Source organism: Saccostrea cucullata, unplaced genomic scaffold (genome assembly GCF_032062105.1).
Source record: "Saccostrea cucullata isolate Sc308-1 unplaced genomic scaffold, CSIRO_AGI_Scuc_v1 ctg282, whole genome shotgun sequence".
Classification (NCBI taxonomy): domain Eukaryota; kingdom Metazoa; phylum Mollusca; class Bivalvia; order Ostreida; family Ostreidae; genus Saccostrea; species Saccostrea cuccullata.
In genome coordinates, this window is record NW_026933043.1 from 430,334 (window position 1) to 452,554 (window position 22,221).

General features: G+C 34.2%; 2 protein-coding genes across 2 annotated transcripts; one reads left to right on the plus strand and one right to left on the minus strand.

Moving 5' to 3' along the window:
• Positions 1-2,650: 2,650 nt before the first annotated feature.
• Positions 2,651-7,345, minus strand: LOC134237069 (E3 ubiquitin-protein ligase TRIM71-like). Its single transcript, XM_062719151.1, has 7 exons — positions 7,340-7,345; positions 6,149-6,241; positions 5,434-5,829; positions 3,826-5,260; positions 3,631-3,663; positions 3,401-3,529; positions 2,651-3,306 (listed from the first exon to the last, which is right to left on the minus strand). Exons 1-7 carry the CDS (start codon positions 7,343-7,345, stop codon positions 2,651-2,653), a joined length of 2,748 nt encoding a protein of 915 aa, XP_062575135.1.
• A 970-nt stretch (positions 7,346-8,315) lies between these two features.
• LOC134237095 (growth hormone-regulated TBC protein 1-A-like) lies at positions 8,316-20,502 on the plus strand. The gene is made up of 10 exons (XM_062719197.1): positions 8,316-8,458; positions 8,782-8,936; positions 11,647-11,693; positions 11,925-12,036; positions 14,670-14,788; positions 16,421-16,517; positions 16,732-16,795; positions 17,006-17,114; positions 17,572-17,757; positions 20,311-20,502. The coding sequence occupies exons 1-10, from the start codon at positions 8,421-8,423 to the stop codon at positions 20,392-20,394; spliced, it is 1,011 nt and encodes a 336-aa protein (XP_062575181.1). The 5' UTR covers positions 8,316-8,420; the 3' UTR covers positions 20,395-20,502.
• The last annotated feature ends 1,719 nt before the right edge of the window (positions 20,503-22,221 follow it).

The window sequence follows — 22,221 nt, forward strand, 5'->3', positions numbered from 1 at the left end:
CAAAACACAATACTTTTTCCCGCCTATCTATTCAATGAAATGAAACAGAAAATCGTAGTAGAATTATCCTAGTAGTAAATATCGAACATTGTAATTCTCAGGCGACAGGTTTGAAAAAGTTTCTTTTTTTTCATTTGCTCGTCAGTTGGGGGGGGGGGGGGGGGTGTTGTTGTTGTTGTTGTTGTTTTTTTATTTGGGGTCAAGTTTTTTTTTTCTTGGTGGAATTCATGTGCAGATAATTTGCATAAAATATCATATTTTCATATCAGGGACATTTATAATTAACAGCAAATAATTATAAAACCACAAGTTATAAAAAATGAAACCATAGTACATTATTATGAACACACATCAAATAATTATGAATCCACAGAAAATATTAATACATGAAGGTCCAAAGTATATAGTTAATAGACCTATGTACAGCATATAGTAGAACACTCACCAAAGACAGCCATGGCGTTCCATATTCAAGCGTTTAGAAAATAATTGCTGAAAATCCTGAAATTTTGAAAGGTCGTGATCTCGTCAGAGGTCATAAAAGCGGAACGAAATGCAAACTTGATCTGCTATTTTGTTTGATGTAAGAAAATAAATTAATGGTTTCGTCGGTTGGGGACTAATTAATAAATATGGCTGTAGTAAACTTGTAATTTTACAGTCCTTATTCCATTAAATTCACAACAGTTTTTTTTTTTATGTAACATTATTCTTATTGATACATATTATTTTTAATGAGTTTTCAAAAGTATTTTATTATTAAATATTTATATCTGCATTTTGAGAAGAAAAAAAAGAACGCTGATCAGTATTCTGTTTCCCCCAGCCCTTTGAATGTCGTTCTCCTGAGAAATACACTTCCTGGTCCGGAACCAAATGTTTAAGAATAAATGAAACAAGCAAGCAGAACTATACTGATATTCTGTTTAACGTCTAAAAAAGAGTTATACAAACCGTATCCTAGAGAAATATCCATGACCACAAATTTGACAAATAAACATTTGAAAAAAAGATACATCTTGTAAGCTTGTTTCTCCAGTCATGTGCGTTCATGAATATCGATTTTATTTTTAGGTAAGTTTTTTTAAGCTAACAATGTCCTCTAAAGCTTGCTTGGTAAAAACAATTTATTTGTCGGATTTGAATGAAATGCTTATCTAAATTATCGAAGGGGTTGGTTTTGATCAATTTTGATATTATGACTGTAAATCGGTCACCTATGATGAATGGCAATATTTGAACATTTTCCTCAATTTACAAAAGATTTCTAGATCAACATGCATTTTTAATAATAAAAACAGAATATACTGGTATATCAATTGAAATCAAGTCCTAGTTTATAACATGTATAAATCACCCCCGAAGAGAAGAGTTAAATACATGCATTATTTAGGAGTACAGATTTTTAAACATTTTCTGAACAATGCAGAAAGGAAAGGAAATTTCGAGATTTGTCACACTATTAATATCATTTCGTAGTTTGAAAAATATTAATTTACTTTACTATTTTGACTAATTTATATCGTTTCACTGTTGATATATATAAAAATTGAAAATCTCTACTGCCCAATACTAGCTTGAAAATACGGAATTTTATTTAATTGCTGCGGTGCATGTATAATTTAGATATCCATCATGCATACTTGATACATGTAGTTCTTACCCTTCGACGTATTTGGTTACGATATTTCATTCTACAAACTTTTATTTTTTTTCATTTAAATATTTCGACGGTATGAGCAGCACTAAAGAGACAAAATTTGTCAAAATGTGCATTTGATGCATCACAATTTGTACCGTATATGATTAACTTCTCAATAACAGCAGAAAATAGTGATTCGAATATGCAAGAATTGCATGCAGTCTCAAATTTGTTCAAATCATTGTCCTCAAAAGAAGGATGAGGTCACAAAAGCGGATACAAATTTTCACATGAGAACATGTAGGAATTTTTTTTTTAAAAAAAATCTTTTTATCATTTGTCAAGATATATGTTTAATACCCTCTTGCTTATTCCTCCTCCCAAAAGCAACGCCAGGTTTTTTAAAAATATTCAGTTATAATATAGCAGTCTTTATGTAAAAAAAAAACTTCTTAGAAACTATATCAACAATTTATTAAGAACATGTACCTTCACCACTTCACTCCAAAGTGTCATTTCAAAAATATTTCCAAAAATAATATGCTTCCTCCAAATGTCTTTGGTAAGTCACTGGAAGACCATTCTACAATGTTTGTATATAAATTAGTGATAACTGGTTACATATGCCAACAAATTATCTATCAATATAGGCATATGTAAACGTCATAAAAGTTCAAATCAAAAACAAACTTGTTGCCGGTTAAATTCAAAGTGACTAACTCCGTGAAGTATTGAGGAGAGGTTTAAGTTCCAAACATAATAAATTTATCTGCCTATCTATACAATAAAGGAAAACGAAAATTTCTAGAAGATTAAAAACCAAACACTTGCCACACTTAATCTGAATATTACTGGGGCTTTATAATTTTTTAACATCCAATTTACCATAATCTCAATTTTTTTACCATTTGAATTACATGTAAGATAGTGATTTATCAGGAAGACTGCTACAGTAAAAATGAAAAAATCATGTTCAAAATTATATAGGCAACCCATCTGGAGCTTCCATCACACTAGAGTTGCAATAGCGGGAATCTTTGCTATTGAACTTCCGGATCTCAGATGCATTTCCACGTGCGCAGAGTATGGGTTGTAGGTTCCGAACACGGGCCAGAGGGGTTCCGTAAAGTCCAAGTTCCGGAAGGTGTAGAGGACCTTCTGGCTAGAGCAATCAATCACCGTCCACTGTCGATTGTCAGTGTCTAGAAGAAACCCGTAGGACATCGACATATTAGTACCAGCAACATCAGCAGAAATCGGACTGTGCAACAAGAGTGTCCTCTTGTGGCGGAACTTGTGGCAAAGTTGCTTGTGTTCATTGCATCTTTCTGCAGAGAAAGACCAAGCGAACATTTGCGCACCTACATAGAAACTGTTATGTATGCTTTCCCATCGCCCGATCCCGATCTCAAATATCAGGGCATTACGCACGAGATTCACGTGGATGCGATAGGACACATTTACTTCGTAATAATAGCGCCCCGGAGTTCGGAAGGGCTTAGTGCCAACCACACCACAGTATTTCTTTAACCTCTTCCCTTCAAACGTCTTGTCATTAGTCACGATGTCTAAATGCGCGTCCAGTGACAGGGCTTCCGGTCTACCTTGTGCTTTTGCGGTGTCCTGTTTGATAGGTCCATTATCATCCCAAGGGAAAGATCGAACTGAAAAGAAAATGTATTTCATCAAGAATATTTCCAAAAAAAGGTTGCAAAACTTCTTAGAGGATGAATTATTCGAAAGAAATTACGTTCATACCTCTGGGTTTCTTTAACCCGCGTATTGTTTTCCGTTTTAGTGTAGTCACGTCAGAGCGAAGAATCCTTCCATCAGGTGCTACATCACGTTCTGCATGAGCAGTTTCAATGTCAAAGGTAAAGCCAGGGCCTATAAATTAATGAAAAAATAAATCAAATTTTGTCCATGGGTTTTGGATAAAACATGTATCATACATGCATATGAATTGAAATTCAAAACATGATACTTACAAGTTATGTCCCCATATCTTTTATCAATTTCACCTAAAATGAAAAATGAAAGGTTTTTTGGACACCATCGTTGTATCAGAAACTTTGACATAAAAATTTCAGGAAAACAAATTCAAATCAATTTACTACAAAAGTTTAATGAAATGATGTTCAACTCTGCAATCTGTACAAAACGTGTTGGTATTTTGATTATACCTGGAGTCCTGGCAATGAATGAATAACCATCCTCCTTGACCAAGCGATCTAACACCTTGACTAAGGCCCGATGTTGTCCCAGCTGACTAGCTGTATAGTAAACTCTATAGCAACCATCCACTGTCCTTGCGTCTTCAACAGAAGCCAAGTTCATCCGACCCTTTGGATCTCTGATCTCTACTTGGACACAATCAAAGGAGTCCTTCTGGGGGACACCCTTGCTGTCATATAAGAAGAGCTTCATCACCTCTGCCTCGTTGTCGACTGGGACATCGAATGCCTCCGCCATCGTTTTAGGAGGATAAATGGCGGTAGATCTGATTTTCCCCATTCCCACTGCAAAAACTTTAAATTCAGATCCCATATGATTCTTATCAAAAGCTAAAAATGAGTTTTCTAGAGGACAGGATTCAATTTGCTTGTCTTTTAACATGGAGAGTCTTGCTGAAATTGTATCCGTCAGGATGACAAATTCTGCAGGCATCGCGTGAGCCATAATATGGCTGGAAAATTCTTTCCCAGCATTCATCAGCACCAGGGTGTACTTCAACCCCTCTCGTTGTTTCTGTAATATGGCACGTTTATCTTTGCATTTTCCTTTCAAGGTGTCTTTGAGTTCTCGTCGTCTGACTTCCAGCATCTGTATGCTCTCGTCAATTTCTTTGTCGATGTCTTTCGTTATATCCAGGTACTTCTTGTCCAGGTTCTTCATTTCTTCCTCTGTGTCAAACATCACGTTCTTCGTGAAGGTGATTCGATCTTCCATGTCCTTCGTCAGATTGCTTATGACTGCCTTGTGGTCCTCGTAAACATCAGCCAGGCGTCGGGTGTTATGTCCACATGTCTCATCGTGGTCTAGGACGGTGCACATCTTGCAGACAGGCTTTTCGCATCCCTTTCTTGTGCAGTAGTACACAAGCTGCTGCCCTTCGTGTCCAGGCATATCGCAGGTCTGCTGTCGAAGGAAAGGCTCGATGCCTGAATTGGTCAACTGATCGACTGGGGTAATGGTATGGCTGCGGGACATGAAATTCCTTAAGTGAGCTTTTCGACATTCAAAACACATAAAGGAATAACAGTCTTTGCAAAAGAATCCAGCAATTCCGCCATCCGGACAATCCCTACAAGGAATTTTCGTTTTCTTCTTCAGCTGAACAAAATCTCGTAGTGTTCGGCGTGTATTTTCTTTAGGGAAGTTTTTAACGCTGTCATTTGGCAAGGTGTGTTGTGACTTGCAGCTTGGACAATATATGAACCAATCCCTGACATGTTTTTCGAGGCAACGGTTACAGAACGTGTGCAGACATGGCAATACTCGTGGCGTGTGTTCCTTTTCGTCATATTCAGACTTGCACACTTCACAAGTTAAGAAGTCATCTTTAAGGTCATCAATCCTAAGAGAAGCTCTGGGAAGAATTGGCAAATCCGGAATATTCTACAATGTAATATGGCATTAACTTTCAAAGCCCTATTTTCCCGTTCTGTTTTCTTAACCTTTTTGATCAGAATTTATAAAGTCAATATAAAGATTCAATTTTGAAAATTTCTATGATCAAATGATTTTGCAACAGACGTTATAAATTTGTTTCGGATACATGCATTACTTGCCCTAGCTACTTCTGCTGCTGGAGGCGCGTCACGTGGTGTTTTCCCTTCCATTTGATTGGGCTTCTCAGCTGCCTTCTTTTTGATTGGTTCCCTGAAACTAATCGGCTCTCTTTCTTTCTTTTCCTTGGGTTCCTTTGCTCTGAAATCTACTTTTTCGACATCTTTGGGTGCCTCAATTGACCGATCTGTTTCCGGTAAAGGAATCAGACCGTTTGTGAGTGGTTTTTTGCCTTTGTTTGTCATTATAACTCGGGATCTGGGTTCCGGAATTCTGTAACTGATTGGTTCTCGGAATGTCTTTGGTTCTCTCTCCTTCGTGTACGTCTTAGGTCGTTCACTGCTGTGATAGCCTTCGTCTCGGGATTCACGTGATTTTCTTGTATGAATAATTTGAGTCTTTAAATAAAATACAAATTAAAATTTTGAAATTCGTAAAAAAGAAAAAGAAAAACATGAGATAACGAACTGTATTCACGCTCAAAAGTCTAATATAAGCAATGCAAAATTGGAGCAGAGCAAACAAGGACCTCCAAAAAAATCAGAAGTGGTATCAGGTGCCATAGAGGAGTGAGCATCCCCTGCTGACCGGTCACATTCGCCGTGTGCTCCATGCCATGCATGATAGTAGCTTGTGCTTGTCAAATTGAACAGTTAATCTTTGCCAACCAGTAAACCAACACTGTGATACACATCTTTGTACGAGTCTTACATGTACCTTCTCTAGTCCTGTAGCCTGCATCACCCTGGCGTACCCCGGAAGTCCGGTTAAATCCCGGGTGTCTGTGCGTTGCTGGACCAGGTATCCAGCCTAAAAATAGTAACATATATAACATCGATGATTATACAACTGTAAGTGAATTTACGCTAAAATATAGATATTCCGATATGGTTTCAGCAATAACTGAGCAATACACTTTGAAACTGTATTAACAACATGCATTTTTTTCTTATTGGACCAAATAAAAGCTCTGACTGAAACAAACACAGGTATACATGTATACCTTACTGTAATGAATTGATATAGCTAAGCTTTTTGCTAAAGGATCCGATTTATTGAAATTTAAGTGTATTGTTTTTTTATGCTATCAAAGAGAATAAAATTTTAACTATTTTAGTCGCTAGTCATTACAATTTACTACTCACTAAGCAGGGAGGCGTTCTTAGAAATTTTGTTGCAGTTGAAAATGGTTAGAAAAAAGCAGAAGAAAATCAAGGCACAACAGAGCAAGATAATACAAAATAAGTTTATATACATCAATTATCAGTAATTTTATGTTACAAACCATCAAAGTTTTCTTTGACTCGCACCCTAGGGTATTCTACATGTACTGAAGCATCAGCCTGGAAATGGGGGGGGGGGGGTGTTATAATTTGGTGAAAAGGACCCATTGTTCGTTGCTAGGTCCTATATTTCAAAACGTATATAAGTGTTTGAGGGGTCACCAAGACTATCAAGTTTGTTTTTAAATGTACCGGGTATATATTACTCTTCGTCGTTGATTTATGACACTCTTGAAACAATAACGTCATAAAACTCCCTGGCTATCTTGAAATGTTCAGTGCAATGCATATATGTAAAGTGATTAAAGAGTGTTAATAAATATTGTAGAATTTAATCTAATGAACAAATTTGTTTTATATAATCTAACTTTAATTAAAGAAAACGCATTTTACATCTTATCTGTATGCATTGAAAAAGAAAATGTCGGGTGTGTGTTTGCTATATTTGCATAATTTGAAATGTAACCTATAAAATAGTTCAGAAAGTAACAAACAAAAATATTCGATACAATTAGAACTTCGATGGAATTTTTTCATGAATGAAGGAAGGATGATGCATAATGTATAAGCATAATGGAATCTGTTACATATACTTAAATAGAACCTGATACATTTAACAACGTACCTGCATTTTAAATGATATTCTCTCTTATCCAAAACTTTTGGTCGAAAATTTGAAGAGGTGGGAATGGCGTTTACTGTGTGTGTCTCTTTGTTTGTTGATAGATACGAGGGCTCAGAGACAATCGCCCAATAATCACTAATGAACAAACGGAAAGTGTTTATTGGAAAAAATTAAAAAGCGCGCACCTGTCTGATCATCCGAACCAATGCCTCCATTATAAAGATAGGGCTTGTTGTTTCTAAGGCATTAAATTCCTTTCCCTTCGTATATACCCGTGTGTATTCAGGAGAAAAGATAAGATTTTAGCGGTTCTAGTAGACCGTACATGTTGTACAGTGTAATGATCAGAGTAATTATCTGTTAGGATTTATAGTATTTCTACTGTGCAGCTATTGAGTTTGATATATAGAGAAATTTTTGTCGAAGAGCTACTCAGCTAAATCAACTAACTATGAACATTGAATCAAATAAGATTTTGATTTTAAGTCATTTTTTTTTTATTTCTATTTCTTTGCTTATTTATTTTAGTATTTATTAATCAATTTTTTCATTTGTTGTTTTTTTTTAATCAGTCAGGATATTTATTTATTAATTAGTTTATTTATTCATCATTCATTTATTCATTCATTTCTTTGGATAATTTATTTATTTATTACAAATCAATCGAATTATTTTATTTATTTATTATTATTTATTTATTTAAAATATTTATTTATTTAGTCATTCATTTACTAGACTGACGTATTAAATATTTAATTATTTTTTGTGTCATTCGTTTATTTTCTTTACTGTTCCCATATAATCATGATAATGTATGTATATAAGTTTGTTTTACTCTTTAGCCTTTGGTTTTTCTAACATAAAAAAAAAAATGATTATTTTAATGATTGTTTTAAAGCTCTCCAACCCTGAATGTTTGATCCGCCAAACAGTGTTGGGCACTAGGAGTTATCGTCCTTGGCAGGTGTCGCTAGCGTATTTCCTGTTCATTTCTAGCAGATGATGGTTCGAAGATCGTTGTGAGAGTAGGTAGAGAAGATGATAAAATCGATAGGAGACTTAACACCGGGTCTGGGATGACATGGGGGAGAGAAAAGACGTTGACAACACCCTCAGAAGGTTCGTGTTCCAGCGAATTTTTATTTTTTGATGTCTGTAGTTGAGTAGAAGCAGAGACTTGTCTTTGAAAAGGGGTGGAGGGCTTTAATAATTTATTACTTGATCTATAATATCGCAAGTTAACAACAGGTAAAATTTTCAAAGTAATTTTAGAAGCAGCATATTTTATCTTACACCTTTATTACTATTTGCAGGGACCTATATTTATATAGATGTCCCTTCTATTTGTTGTGTCTGTAACTAACTTTATACACTGTTATATGCAGCTGACCATGTGTACCATGTAGTACAACATGACTCCCCTTATTATTTCTGTTTAAAAGCCAGGTGGACGGGTACGGTTTTGACAGGAGTCACGACCCTAACTCAGATGCTTACGATGATTTCATGGCAAGTTATCTCCCTGTACTGGCTCGGAGAGAGTCACGCTGGAAGTCATTAGTGTCCAAGGGAGGGGATATCGCTAAGAATAGGAAAGGTGAGTTTACAAAATGGTCCCTGACAGCTACTGTATACAGGAAAAATTTTGCTCCTGTTTTATTTTCGCCCCTTTTGACCTTATCACATGAGGAGAATTTAAAACAGGGTGAATTCAATTTACATTGTCTTATTTCTAAAACAAAACTGTTACTGGTGCATGATTTTAAAATGGGGCAAATTGTTGGCAAGACGTGCAAAAGGGCAAATATAACACAGGGCAAAAACACCCCTGTATACAGTATAACATGTAATGAAAATAAAAATGGTCAATCAGCTTCCTTTGCTATGTAACGGGAGAGGAGAAAATACAGTTGACCAGACCGGCCATGTGTTCTATCAACTGAGCTATCTGGCCACCGGCGATTGAACCTGGCTTACAGCAACATTCCACCCTCCTTTTTGTTCTTTGGTCTCCAAAGACCCCAACCCAGGCACATCCCTGGCAGGCCTCTCACCTGTAAGTTCCATGGCATGATATGGCAACAAATGTAAAGGGAGAGGAGGCAATGAAGTGGACCAGACCGGGATTCAAGCCTGGGCCCCCTGAATCTCTGGTCAAGTGCTCTACTGGCCAAAGGCAATCGAACCTGGCTGACTCAGGGTTTGAAATTAACTTTTTTAACGCACGGACTAGTGACTTCTAGCTTCCACTAGTCCGCAACCTATTCCTCTAGTCCGCCCTATAGTATGTAAAAAGAATAATATAAATCTTAAAATTTTATCAATTAATTCAATGAAATATGTGTCCATACATCAGTTAGAAGCATGTGGTGAAGAAAGAGGGTTTTCAACTTTCAGAAATCTCCACATGGTCACGTCTTTGTCTATTGATCACAATGTAGAAAACGCTTTATCGCGGTTGCGTTTCTCATTTATTTTCAAACATCTAAGAGACTCAGAAATAAAATTAATAAAATGTGAACCAATTCAAGACTTATATCTGGATTTGCACTAGTCCGTACGGACTAATACCTTACAAAGTCTGCTAGTCCGACACAATTTTTACTAGTCTCGGACTTAAGGACATGAGTTAATTTGGAACCCTGTGACTGCCACAGCTATATTTGGAATTTATTTCAGAATAAGCAGGGGACTTAGGTTGTATTCTTAGTTTGAGTCTGTCACATTTTCCCCTTCTTTTAGAAGTGCAGTTGTATTTAGTATAAAGACATGAAGCACCATGAAGCATGGCATGATAAAAATGTAAACTTATACATTAAGTTTCAAACTTGTAAGAGAGAGAGAAAGAGAGCGGGGGGATGTATGGATACTAAATAACCTTTTTCTGCAAACTCCAAAGCCAGTGGAGCAAAGCAAATTTAAAATTTGTACTGTTTGTATTGTACCAATGAAATCATGAACAGAATAAATCCTGTGAGTTTAATTTGTACACTCTAATAATTAAATCTGATTCATACAAACTCCAGAAATGGACATTTAATTTTTATCTGCAATGCTCCAATAGGTGACTTTCTTTTTATCCCAATTAGTTTAGGTATTATATTCCTTGACATTTTATAAAAGTACTGTAAAATCACATATTTTCATGGTGTAAAATGCTCAAGGTTTGAGGAAAAATTGTTGGTTTGTGGGGACTTGATTTCATGGGTTGGAGAATTTTTAATAGAATTCGTATGGAATTTTTAATTTCTTGGTGGTCATAATTTTTAGGTCTCTCCAGCCTCAAAAACAGTGAAAATTCAACTTCCAAAAAAAAAAAAAAAAAAATTAAGTGATTTCACACTAACAGCCTAGGAATGCAATTTTTGAGGACCTGCCCCAAGACAGTTAATTCTTCTTGTGCCTGGCACCAATGTTGATCATAATTATTGCATTAACAGTTACTACCCATAGGCACATGAAATTTCAACTCAGATTTGACAAATGTATAAATTTGTTAATTCTGCAATTAAATGTTAAATTTTGTATGGCTGCTATTTTTAACTAGAAGTATTAAATACTGCTTCCTTATCGCTGCTTAATTTTTCATAAATACTAGGAAGTGGACAGGGTTTCTGAATGAGAGAGGAATGCCATGTAATAAATAAGCCATATGTTTTTAAAATTATTTCCTGTTGTGGAACTGTTTAGAAATTAAAAAAAAAAAAATTAGTGCTTAAATCTTGACTCAATGTCATAAAAATGGTTAAAATCTCATCATAAAAATATATTTGGTATCTGCTATAAGTTTGTCATTTCTATTCAGACAACAGCTTGAAAACAGAGTTTTCAGAAATGATCAAAATAGATAGTCAGATCAATATCCCCATATTGTTAGGCATCTACATGGGATCCACATGTAACAATACAGGTTAGGGATAGGTGTACTGTTGTGGCTTGTATATATAATGTTTCATTGACAGATTTTCCATAAATTGAAGAAAAAAAATGATCTGCTTAATTTGCAATCTCAACATAACTATATTTTTCAGAGTATTCTTTATCCATTAAGGAGTGGAACAATAAAATTCTTCCTGAATTTGGATACCTTTATTTTTTTTATTCCACAAATGTTTTTTTTTTTTTTTTAATTTTATCTGATCTATGTGTAGCTGATGTAGGGAATGGGGGGGGGGGAGGTCATTTACAATATGAACACATTTGATCTTATGTTCTTCAGTTTAGAAAAAACTTTTCAAATCTAGTTTTAAAAAGTTCATATACCGGTAGATGAGTTTACATGTATTTTATATACCTTTCCATTTCAGTTAAGAGGTTTTGTAGGAAGGGAATTCCAAATGAACATAGAAAATATGTAAGTCTTTTTGAATTATTTTCAGAGTTTGATAATGATTGTTCAAAGTTAATCTTTTATTAGAATCTTTGTATTTCAGTTCATAGATATATTTATTTTCAAAGTAGGACAGAAATACTTGTCAAACCTTTACAATATATATACCGGTATTAGGTCAATGTCATGTATTATTGTTATGCCACAATTGTCAATACTAATGATTATTCTGAGAATTTATAAATTTTATAAAAGGTCTGGATGTTTCTGAGTGGAGCAGAGGAAAAAAAGAGGATGAACCCTAAAACATATAAATTACTGCTACTGGGTGAAAAGGACACAACTGTAGTAGAAACTATAGCTCTAGGTTTGTTTGTTTTTTTAATCATCTTTATGTTAATGTTAAAATTCATTCTAATCAATAATCTGGGTTTTTTAAAAATTCTTTTGAACTTTACCATGTTTATACTCATTCAAAAACCAGAGGAATTGGCCAAACTAAACAATACTTAGTATGGATTAGACAAAATTTTAAACTATGAAATTTTTTGAAAGGAGTTCTTGTCTAGACTACCGGTATATAAGGCAAGATTTCAGAATACACAACATTTGGATAAGACATGTTTCACTGTATAACTAAATTACAGTAACATAAGATATTGGATTAATTAATATTGAAACAAAACCTTTGATTCTGAAATAAATCAGAAAGGAAAATAAAATACAATTGTTAAAATTAAATGAAAATATTTGGCAATGCTTATAAATTAGGGCTGGGCAATAATATCGATATTTCAATATATTGCAATACAGTGACAAAAAATATCATATCGCAAAATGATTTTGTAATATCGATATTTCGCAATATGCTAAGATTAAGGAATTTTGTCATTAAATATAAAAATGCACTTTTGAAAGATTGTTATTAATCCAAACAGTAAGACAGAAGTTGTTTTGTGGGAACATTTCAGAGAATAATTTAATTGAAATGAACACAAGATTTTTTTTTTCTGTGTTGGTTATTTATCATAGTTATGTACATTCTGCATGTAAATTAAAGTAAATATAGTGAGAAAATGCCATTTAAATTACATAGAAAATATTGCATATCGCAAGGCCGGAATTAAAAATATCTTTGTTTCCCCTAACCCGACCCTAAATTCTCAAGTTGGGTCGGTAGGTAGGTAAACAATTTTATTTTTTGACAGCAGCCTTGAAAAGACATTCTAACATTTAATGGAAAGTTACATTTATAACTATGAAAAGTACCAAATAAAGTTATTTGTGAACAAAAGCAAAATTCATGATTAATTAATTCACAACTGTGATTTAGATGAACTTGTGAAATATCTCACGCCAGAGTACATTTATATAAATCGAATAAAAAAGACAAGATTCTCAAACACGCAAATACTGGACAACCGAATATATTTTTCAAACCTTCAATCAACCTCCAGTGCTTATGTATAGACAGTCAATGTACTTTTTTGAAGGCCATGATATTTGCAGTGGTTCTAGAGCATTTTGCTTTGGAGTTAAGGCGTAAGTGGCTAATTTTAAGTCGCAGGTTTAAATACCAATGAGGAATGTCGAAAACGGTCCTTCAAAAGGGACCATAAAAACTTTTGTCCAGTGTCGCAAAAGATGCTGGCTCAAAAAAGATCACACTCCTTAATGGCAAAAAAGTGCGTAGTATGTCTAAATTTGGGGCAATGGGGAAATGTTCAAATGTCGTCCCAACAAATCTCGAAGGGATTAAGAGCAAAGAAACAACCCATATTCAAGGACCTAATTAAAGAAAATAACACTGGACGTCTCAGGAAGCTGAATTATAATTTCAAAACTATTTGGAAAGAGTATTTAAACAATATTTAAATGAACCAAACCGAATCTATACAAAATGATAAAAATGCTATATAAAACAATGTCATAGTCACGAAGTAAATGAAGGCATGAAAAAGTACAACTGAATTATATTTATCAGGATGAATATGCAGACATATTTACAACAACTCCTATGATTCCATAATGGCATATAGTTAACATAGGAACATAGATGAATTGTTTTAGTAGGTCAAAACTCAAATAAAATAAAATGCAGTGAAACTGAATGATGTGTTCATCAGCTGGGCCCCTCATCTAGATCTGCTCATGAGGCTGGCTTTTCCATGTATTACGTACCTGAAATTCAACAGGCAGATTTGATTGTTCGTTGTTTACCGTCCCTTTCGAAAATTTATTCACTCACATGGAGACTACAAGACACCTCCGAAACACTCTTAATTAGTCATGATAAATTTTATTCTCAAATTGTTTCAAGAGTGAAGAATTCTAGTCAGCTAAAGGCATAAGATTGAGACATCGCCGTAGTTTTGTGAAAAACTACTTCTCTGTGCATGTAATCACTTCTTGGCACTATTTTGTTTCCATCAAATACTTGAAAATCAAAGTAGAACAATGTCGGCCGTTCTAAAAAAAAATGATTTTGATGACATTGTATTTTATAAAACTTGGTTGACAATTAAAAAAAAAGTTGAATCATCTTATTTAAAAAATCTTTTCAGTCGGCGCGTTTTAGTTGGGTCGGTCGCGTTAGGGGAAACAAAGGTATATTTTATTTTGGCCCAATACATTTAAAATATCGCAATACAAAATCTCGGCCAATACCCAGCCCTATTATAAATAGAAGCTTTGATCTAAGTGTTGAATTGTAATAAATTGTAAATTTACTCAATAAAATTATATACACCAAGTGCAAACACAATGTATGCCTTTCAATCATAAAAAAGATAAGGAAGTTATAAGATTAGAACATAAAGTAGACCATTATATTGAGTTTAAGTTGATTGGAACCTACAATTTATTGTACGTAATAATTTAAGGGCATCATACAAACTAACTACACCTGATTTATTGAAGGAAATATTTCCCAGCGAAGTTTTTAGTCCTCTCTGTTTATATTTTAATACAATGGATGAATTGTTGTCTGTTCTGTTTTAGATTTACACAGGACGTTTCCTGAGAATATATACTTCTCTACCAAGGATGGTCTACGTAACTCCCTCAGTAACGTCCTGATAGCTGTATCACATCATAACCCAGACAAAGGGTATTGTCAGGTAACCAATCTATTCACTAGTTTAAAATGACCAATCATGTCACTGTCTTAATCAAAATGACCAATCATGTCACTGTCTGAATCAAACTGACCAATCATGTCAGTGGTTAAAACTTAGAAGTCAAGTTGCTGTCTTTTTAAAACCAGTGTTTTTTTTTCAGTACTTTGGGACTTGGGGCTGGGGCCCTCAGAATTGGGAATGTCAGCGTCAATATGGCTAAATTGGGAATCTCCAAGAAAACCCTGTTACTTAAAAAGCATTGTCAAAAAGCATTGTTTTTGTCTTTGTATGACTTTAAAGGGGCATGGACACAGTTTCCACTGAATTTTTTAAACCAATTTTAATGTTTACTATTCCTACCTAAGGCATCATCTAATGATTTGTTGGTTAACAAACTAGATACAGAACTTAAAGTTCTTCATAATGTAAACAAGGCTCGTGCCTTGTTTTTGTTTACAAATAGAAAATATCATATTTATAACAAAATGAAATTCAGCAAATCTACTGAAACTGTAGAATCGTATTTAAAAATAACTTTTTATTGAAATTATCTACTTCGAACGAACATATATTAGTACTTTAACCTATGAAAACAAAAACATTACACGGACTTTGTTTACACAACAAAAGGTTTATAGCTATAAATCGTTGTTGTATCTCGACATCTGATGTTAAAATTTTTGATGATTATTAGAAAGACCCTTTTTTAAGTTAAATGTTTCTAAAAATGGAAAAATAAAAGTTGAAATTATAACCGAAACTGTGTAATGCACCTTTAACAGGCAATTGTTATAACAAATCAAGACTATTCTTGGTATGAGTTATCTAATTACTTGCATCAAGAACAATTGGGGTATGAATTATCTAATTGTGAAGAAATCGAACATGGCTGAACAACAAAACCTGCTTGAACTTCATTGAAAAACATGCAATAAACAAACTGAATTTGATCAAATATTTTGTAAGTTTTTCTTTGGGAAAACTTCCACTACATTTTGGGAAAAAACAGGCATATTTACAATTGGGACTCAAGTCAATTGGCCCTAAAAAAATCACTGAAAACTGACCAATCATGTCACTGTCTGATTCAAACTGACCAATCATGTCACTGTCTGATTTAAACTGACCAATCAAGTCACTGTCTTAATCAAACTGACCAATCAAGTTACTGTCTATCAAACTGACCAATCAAGTCACTGTCTATCAAACTGACCAATCAAGTCACTGTCTTAATCAAACTGACCAATCAAGTCATTGTCTATCAAACTGACCAATCAAGTTACTGTCTGTCAAACTGACCAATCAAGTCACTGTCTTAATCAAAATGACCAATCAAGTCACTGTCCATCAGACTGACCAATCAATTCACTATCTGATTAAAACTGACCAATCCAGTCACTGTCAGATTCAAACAGACCAATCCAGTCACTGTCTGATTCAAACAGACCAATCCAGTCACTGTCTGATTCAAACTGACCAATCAAGTCTCTGTAAGATTCAAACAGACCAATCAAGTCAAGTTCTGGTTCAAGCTGACCATTGGATGAACAAGTCACTGTCTGGTCTAGGCTTACTGAAAAGGCATTGTCTGGGACTTGATTCTATTGCCAAATTGTTTTTTTTTTTTTACAGGGACTTAATTTCATAGCTGGATTGTTGCTCCTCATTGTTAAGGATGAAGAGAGCGTGTTCTGGCTGATGGATTGCCTGATGAATAAAATATTACCAGGTCAGTATATGTATGATAATGAGGCGGAATTTCTTGATGTAGTATACAATGTCTCAGAGATTAGAGGGTAACATTAGAGATCATAGTGGAAACTTCATTTATCAACTTGGTGCAAACAACAGGCTTCTTTAACAGCAACTATGAGTCAGACTTTTATTTATGCATACTTCCTGAGTTTTAGGTGTACCTGCATGATTTTAAAATGTATTTACAGATTTTTATTCCCCTGGTATGGAAGCAGTCAAGGCAGAACAAGAGTTGTTAGGAGAAATCATTAAGTAAGCCAGTGCTCTCATTTAATAAAAGTTTGTAGTGAAGTCAGGTTAACATCTGTACATGTAAACTCTGTGCTAAATATATAGAGAAAATAGAGTGAATTATAAGTACATGTATGTACATGTAGTATGCTCAAAATGAAGAGAGAACAACTAGCTACTTGGTTGAGGAGTTTCTTAGGTATACATGTAGATTTTTTTGTTGGTTTGCAGATGGAAGGACCCTGCTTTATATCAACACATGGAGACAGTGGGAGTCCACTGGTGTCTTGTGGGAACAAAGTGGTTCATGTGTCTATTTGCTGATGTGCTGCCCACAGAGGTACTTATTGTAGGTTCGGTAATGAATGAATAACTTCAGTTTGTGAAAGAAAAGCATGTAAAAGTTGGTCCTTCATATGTGATCTGAGACATTATAGATCTGTAAATAATTTATGAAGTATTAAGAATATTCATCCATTTGATGATTTTATCAGAAGAGTATAAATGTAAAATGAAAATGAGTACAACTACAAGTAAAGAAGGAAAGTATCTGAATCTTATAATTTGATCAAAATTATTGTAGATATAGATCTCTTGTTAAGGCAAAGCCATTATTAGTCATATTGATCAAGACGCATCCTCAGGTAGTGTAGATTTGTGCAAGTCATGACCCCTGAGGTCAGGGTGGGGGTTTCATCAGTACCTTTCTACTTTAGATTAGCAAATTTGGCTTTCTTCAAACTTCATTTATTATCTTCTCTTTAATAGCTGTATTTGTGAGTAATTGTCTTTTTTAGACTGTTCTACGTATTTGGGACTGTATGTTTTATGAGGGCAGTAAAGTTCTACTACGGGTGTCAGCCATGTTAATCCTTCAGAATAAAGAACGCCTAATGGCCTGTGATAACTTCACGTCAATGGTGAATGAGCTACAGTCCATCATCAAAAATCCACAGAGTCTGAACTGTCACAAGTTAATGAAGGTAAGACAACTAAGAGATGGTGTGTTAATATTTTGGTGTTACTAGTACCCAATCTAATTAAAATTAGATGTTAGTATCCGCTCGCATACTGTAAATCACATTTTATTCGCGAGGACTTTATTTTCACGTAATTACACGAGACAGTGTGCTCGCGAAATTTAAATTCTCGCGTATAATAGTATTCCTTAAGATTATATAGAGCAATAACCATAATTCGTGAAGATTTTGTCTCGCTAATCAAGAGTCAATGACTATCTCGCGAAAATAAGGTGTCGCGAAAATTAAGTGATCTACAGTACTTGCTACACTAACATCTAACAACATCCCAAAGAGGGTCACGTCAGAGGTCAAATTCGGAACAACTCTAGACTTATTCCCATCACTTCGTCAACAAATATCCGATGATTTTGCCAGCGACAGTTTGATTGGTTGATAGATTTTGACCCCTGACGTGACCCTCTATGGGATGTTGTTCAATGTTGGTGTAGCGAGTATGCGAGGGGATCCAACATATAATTTTAATTAGATTGACTAGTACCATACATGTTAACTCTACCGAATTAGGCGGGAGTCTACCGCTTTTCTACAAAAGTTGCATCTAAAGTATTTTTGGTTCGCTTGGGTATCCATTTTTGAAGCCACTCTCATAAAATCTTGTTAGATATCACGTGATTTGACTCAGAAGCATACAAATGCTTTTTTTGTACCGATGTGTACATAGATTTCAAGCACGAATTTGACAACAAAAACAGCACAAGATTACCAGTGATTAAACTCGTTATGATAAATTTAGTCAACATCACTGCCATGAAAAAGGAGATACAGCTTTTAATAATTAGATGAAAACGTTTGGTATCGTCTATAAAAGCACAGGAGCTCCCAATTTTATCAATAAAGTCAATAGAAATCACTCGATTGACCAAGCCATGTGGTACATCTCTACTTTCGTTTTCGATCATCGTGGGAAATCTGATTTATATAGCGAAAGATAGGAACTTGTTTTAGATATAGTTTAAACCATGTCATCATTATACCCCCGCTCCGAAGGAGAGGGGGGTATACTGTTTTACCCTTGTGTGTCTGTCTAGCTGTCTGTCCGTCTGTCTGTCCGTAACAAATTTTCGTCGCAGTTTTCACAGCAACTACTCATCGTAGATGCTTGAAATTTTAACACAATCTTCTTTGAGGTATGCCATACGGTGGGATACATTTTTGGTCAAATCCGATCCGATATCAACTTCCTGTTTGTCTGTGCATCTGTCCGTTTCATGCATAACAAATTTTCGTCGCAGTTTTCTCAGCAACTACTCATCACAGATGCTTGAAATTTTAACACAATCTTCTCTGAGGCATGCAATACAATGGGATACATTTTTGATCACATCCAATGTTAACTTCCTGTTTGTCTTTGTGTCTGTCCGTTTCATACATAACAAATTTTTGTCACAGTTTTCTCAGCAACTACTCATTGCAGATGCTTGAAATTATAACACAATCTTCTCTGAGGTATGCCATAAGGTGGGATTAATTTTGATATGAATCTGATGTCAATTTCATATTTTTCTGTGCATCTGTCCATAATTGAACTTGTGTATATTAACATGATAGTGTTTATTCACACTAGAGCGGGGGTATACCTAGTGAGCATTAGCTCACAGATTTTTTGTTTTGTTTAACAACTGAATGAACATTCAGAATTATTGCTTCTAGGCTATACTGGCAAAGATCACTTTTCAAAAGGCTGAGTTAAACAGCCAATTCTAGCAAAAAGATGAGCATGTACAATTTATGTCAAACTTAAGGTGTTTCTGTCTTCTTCTTTGCAGTTGATATTTAAGATTAATTATTGTAGGTTTCATTTAAGGCTACATACATGTATATATTACATGAAATATGTCGGTAATCCAAGCGTAAAACAACGCACGCACAATGCTACCGCTTTTGAGGTCTGAATCTCCCTAATTTTCATCGCAATAGGTTAACATGTATGCTAGTACCTTTTAAAGTGAAGATAGCAAACAGTGATCAATCAGTTAAGAACTTAGAAATGCAAAAGCATGAACAGGGCAAAATTAAAAAACAAAGCACAGACTTCTGACAACTCCCAGGTGGGATCAGGTACCAAGGATAAGTAAGCATCTTTTGTAGATTTGTCACAAACACCATGAGTCCTCTGTTACTTAATAGGTAAATGGAGTAATCAGCAGTCCAATTGGTGAGATAGAAATGATCATAGATGATTTGTATAATTACACTACTTCATTTCATTCACTGATGTTTCATTTAATTGATACTGTACTTGTACATGTGTACACTGTATGAATGAAGACCTGATTTCTGAACAGTCAAACTTTGTTATCTCAAACTTAAACTTGATTTTGGGGTTGGGGGGGGGGGGTCACAAGAGGTATTACACGGGGGAATCTTGTGGAGAACAGCATGATAAAATTTACTCAGGTGACCGTTATAGGACTCTTGTTCTTTTTTTCTCCAATGTAAAATGGAATTCACAAATTCAGTTTTATTTACTGATGAGAATAACTTCTGTTGCAGCACTGTTTTAAGAGACTGGGTTCGTTTCCTCATTCTCGGATTGAGAAGATGCGGCTGGAGTGTTTGGCTAGAGTCGGGGACTGATGTCTACAGAAGTAGAGACCTCAGGCGTCCCTCACTGTCTCTCAGAAAAGCCTTCATATCATCTCATCTGGAATAATCAAGAAAGGCATTGGAATTAATATAAAGATTACTGAGTGGTTTTGATGTCATGTTGAATTTTTTTGATTATCTTTGTTGTGAAGTGAAAAAAAAAAAAAACAGAACCCATGATATCAACGTGAAAATTTCAAAAAGTTATTTCAAAAAAAAATCTTGATTAATTTGTTACTATGGCGATTTCAGTGAAGGCCTAATTCCAGTGTATGAAACTCCTGTCAGCCCATGTTTCTAATACTACTAATACTACTTATCTGCAGCAGGGATGATTATTATTTTTTTATTCAGTATTTTCATTTCACTGGAGTCACCAGATGTCTTTTTTTTTCATAGCCTCTTATGAAAGTCACTATAATCTGAGTATTCTCAGGTGACTGTCATGGACAGTCATTGTAAGTTTATTTTGAAAACTTTGCCTTTAGCAAAGGGATATATCAGGGGTTTCATGCAGCTGGCTGTCAGAAAGGCCTTGGGGTCTAGTTAATATGTTTGGGGTATCATTTCTATTTGAACAAAGTATCGTGAAAAACAATATATGATTTTCCTGCTATTTCATCACACAAAATCATTTAGAATTGTTGAAATGTGGGTATATATATTAAGAATATACTATATTTACAATTTTAATTTTTTTTTCTGATCTCATTATTTATTTATTTCAATGAATGAATACTTTTTCTTAATTTCAGTTCAATATTGTACTGAATTTATAAAGGGCCAAATATTTGTTCCTTTTTTTTGTAATTTAAAAAAATTTGAAATATTTTACATATCTTACACAAATCTATCCAAACAGAATGTTGATTTATGGTATCCTTTAATGTTATTCCAGTCCATAAATGCCCATATCTTACTTAATATACACAACTTATCTACCTGCAAATGTCTGCATTCAGTAAATTTACAAAAGAAGCAGAATTACATTTATAGCAAACACAACTACTGCAAAGTACTCTAGAATGTATCTTGTTTGACACAAAACTTTTAATAGTTATATGGAATTTATTCATAGGTTGCAGAGAATTACATTTCTACTATGTACTTTGGACACAAAGTTTAGCTCATATTCAGCAGTTTTTGTAGTTTATGAATAGTCCCAATGTTTGACATCTTTCAAAAACCTAAATTTCAAAAAACACACAAGTCAAAAAAAAAATAAAACACATATTTTATAGTAATAAGAATGATGTATTTCAAAAGATATGATTTCATTTATCCATTTTTCTTAAAGAAAGTTATTTTCTTCAGCAAAATCAAGGTATTAAATACTGAAACTACTCCAATAATGATATATTATACAAATATTTAGAGATATTGCCGAAAATAATTAATTTTGACTTGAATAATTAATTTTTGATTTTTCTGACATGGTGTGTCAAAAACCAAGGCGCACGCAGACGCTAAACATAGAAAAAACTTGGAATGGCCCTATTGATAAAAGTTTCTTGACAATGTACAGTTGTTCTATGTTAATGTCAATTATATCACCAACTGTAAAGCGCTAGTAGTTTATCAACTTTAACATTTTGTAAAAAGACCTATAAAAATTCACAAAGACTTTAAAAACAAATATCTTCTATAGAATGAATTTTAAAAAATGGTACTTATAAAAGTCCTAGGGATGTGCGATTTTAATATCGGTAACAATTTTTTGTAAAATTTTGAGACCAAAAAGATTTTGGTACATGTATTTATATTCATTAAATATTTCACATTTTTTAAAAAAAAAAGAATATATTCCAAACATGATTT

Bases quoted from the DNA above. Each gene is read 5' to 3' on its own strand.
- LOC134237069 (XM_062719151.1), bottom strand. The intron at 5,830-6,148 runs GTACATGTAAGA...TTTTATTTAAAG, and splicing joins AGGCTACAGGACTAGAGAAG to ACTCAAATTATTCATACAAG. The intron at 3,664-3,825 runs GTATAATCAAAA...TTTTCATTTTAG, and splicing joins ATTCATTGCCAGGACTCCAG to GTGAAATTGATAAAAGATAT.
- LOC134237095 (XM_062719197.1), top strand. From the start codon at position 8,421: ATGGGGGAGAGAAAAGACGTTGACAACACCCTCAGAAG. The intron at 8,459-8,781 runs GTTCGTGTTCCA...TCTGTTTAAAAG, and splicing joins GTTGACAACACCCTCAGAAG to CCAGGTGGACGGGTACGGTT. The intron at 11,694-11,924 runs GTAAGTCTTTTT...ATTTTATAAAAG, and splicing joins CAAATGAACATAGAAAATAT to GTCTGGATGTTTCTGAGTGG.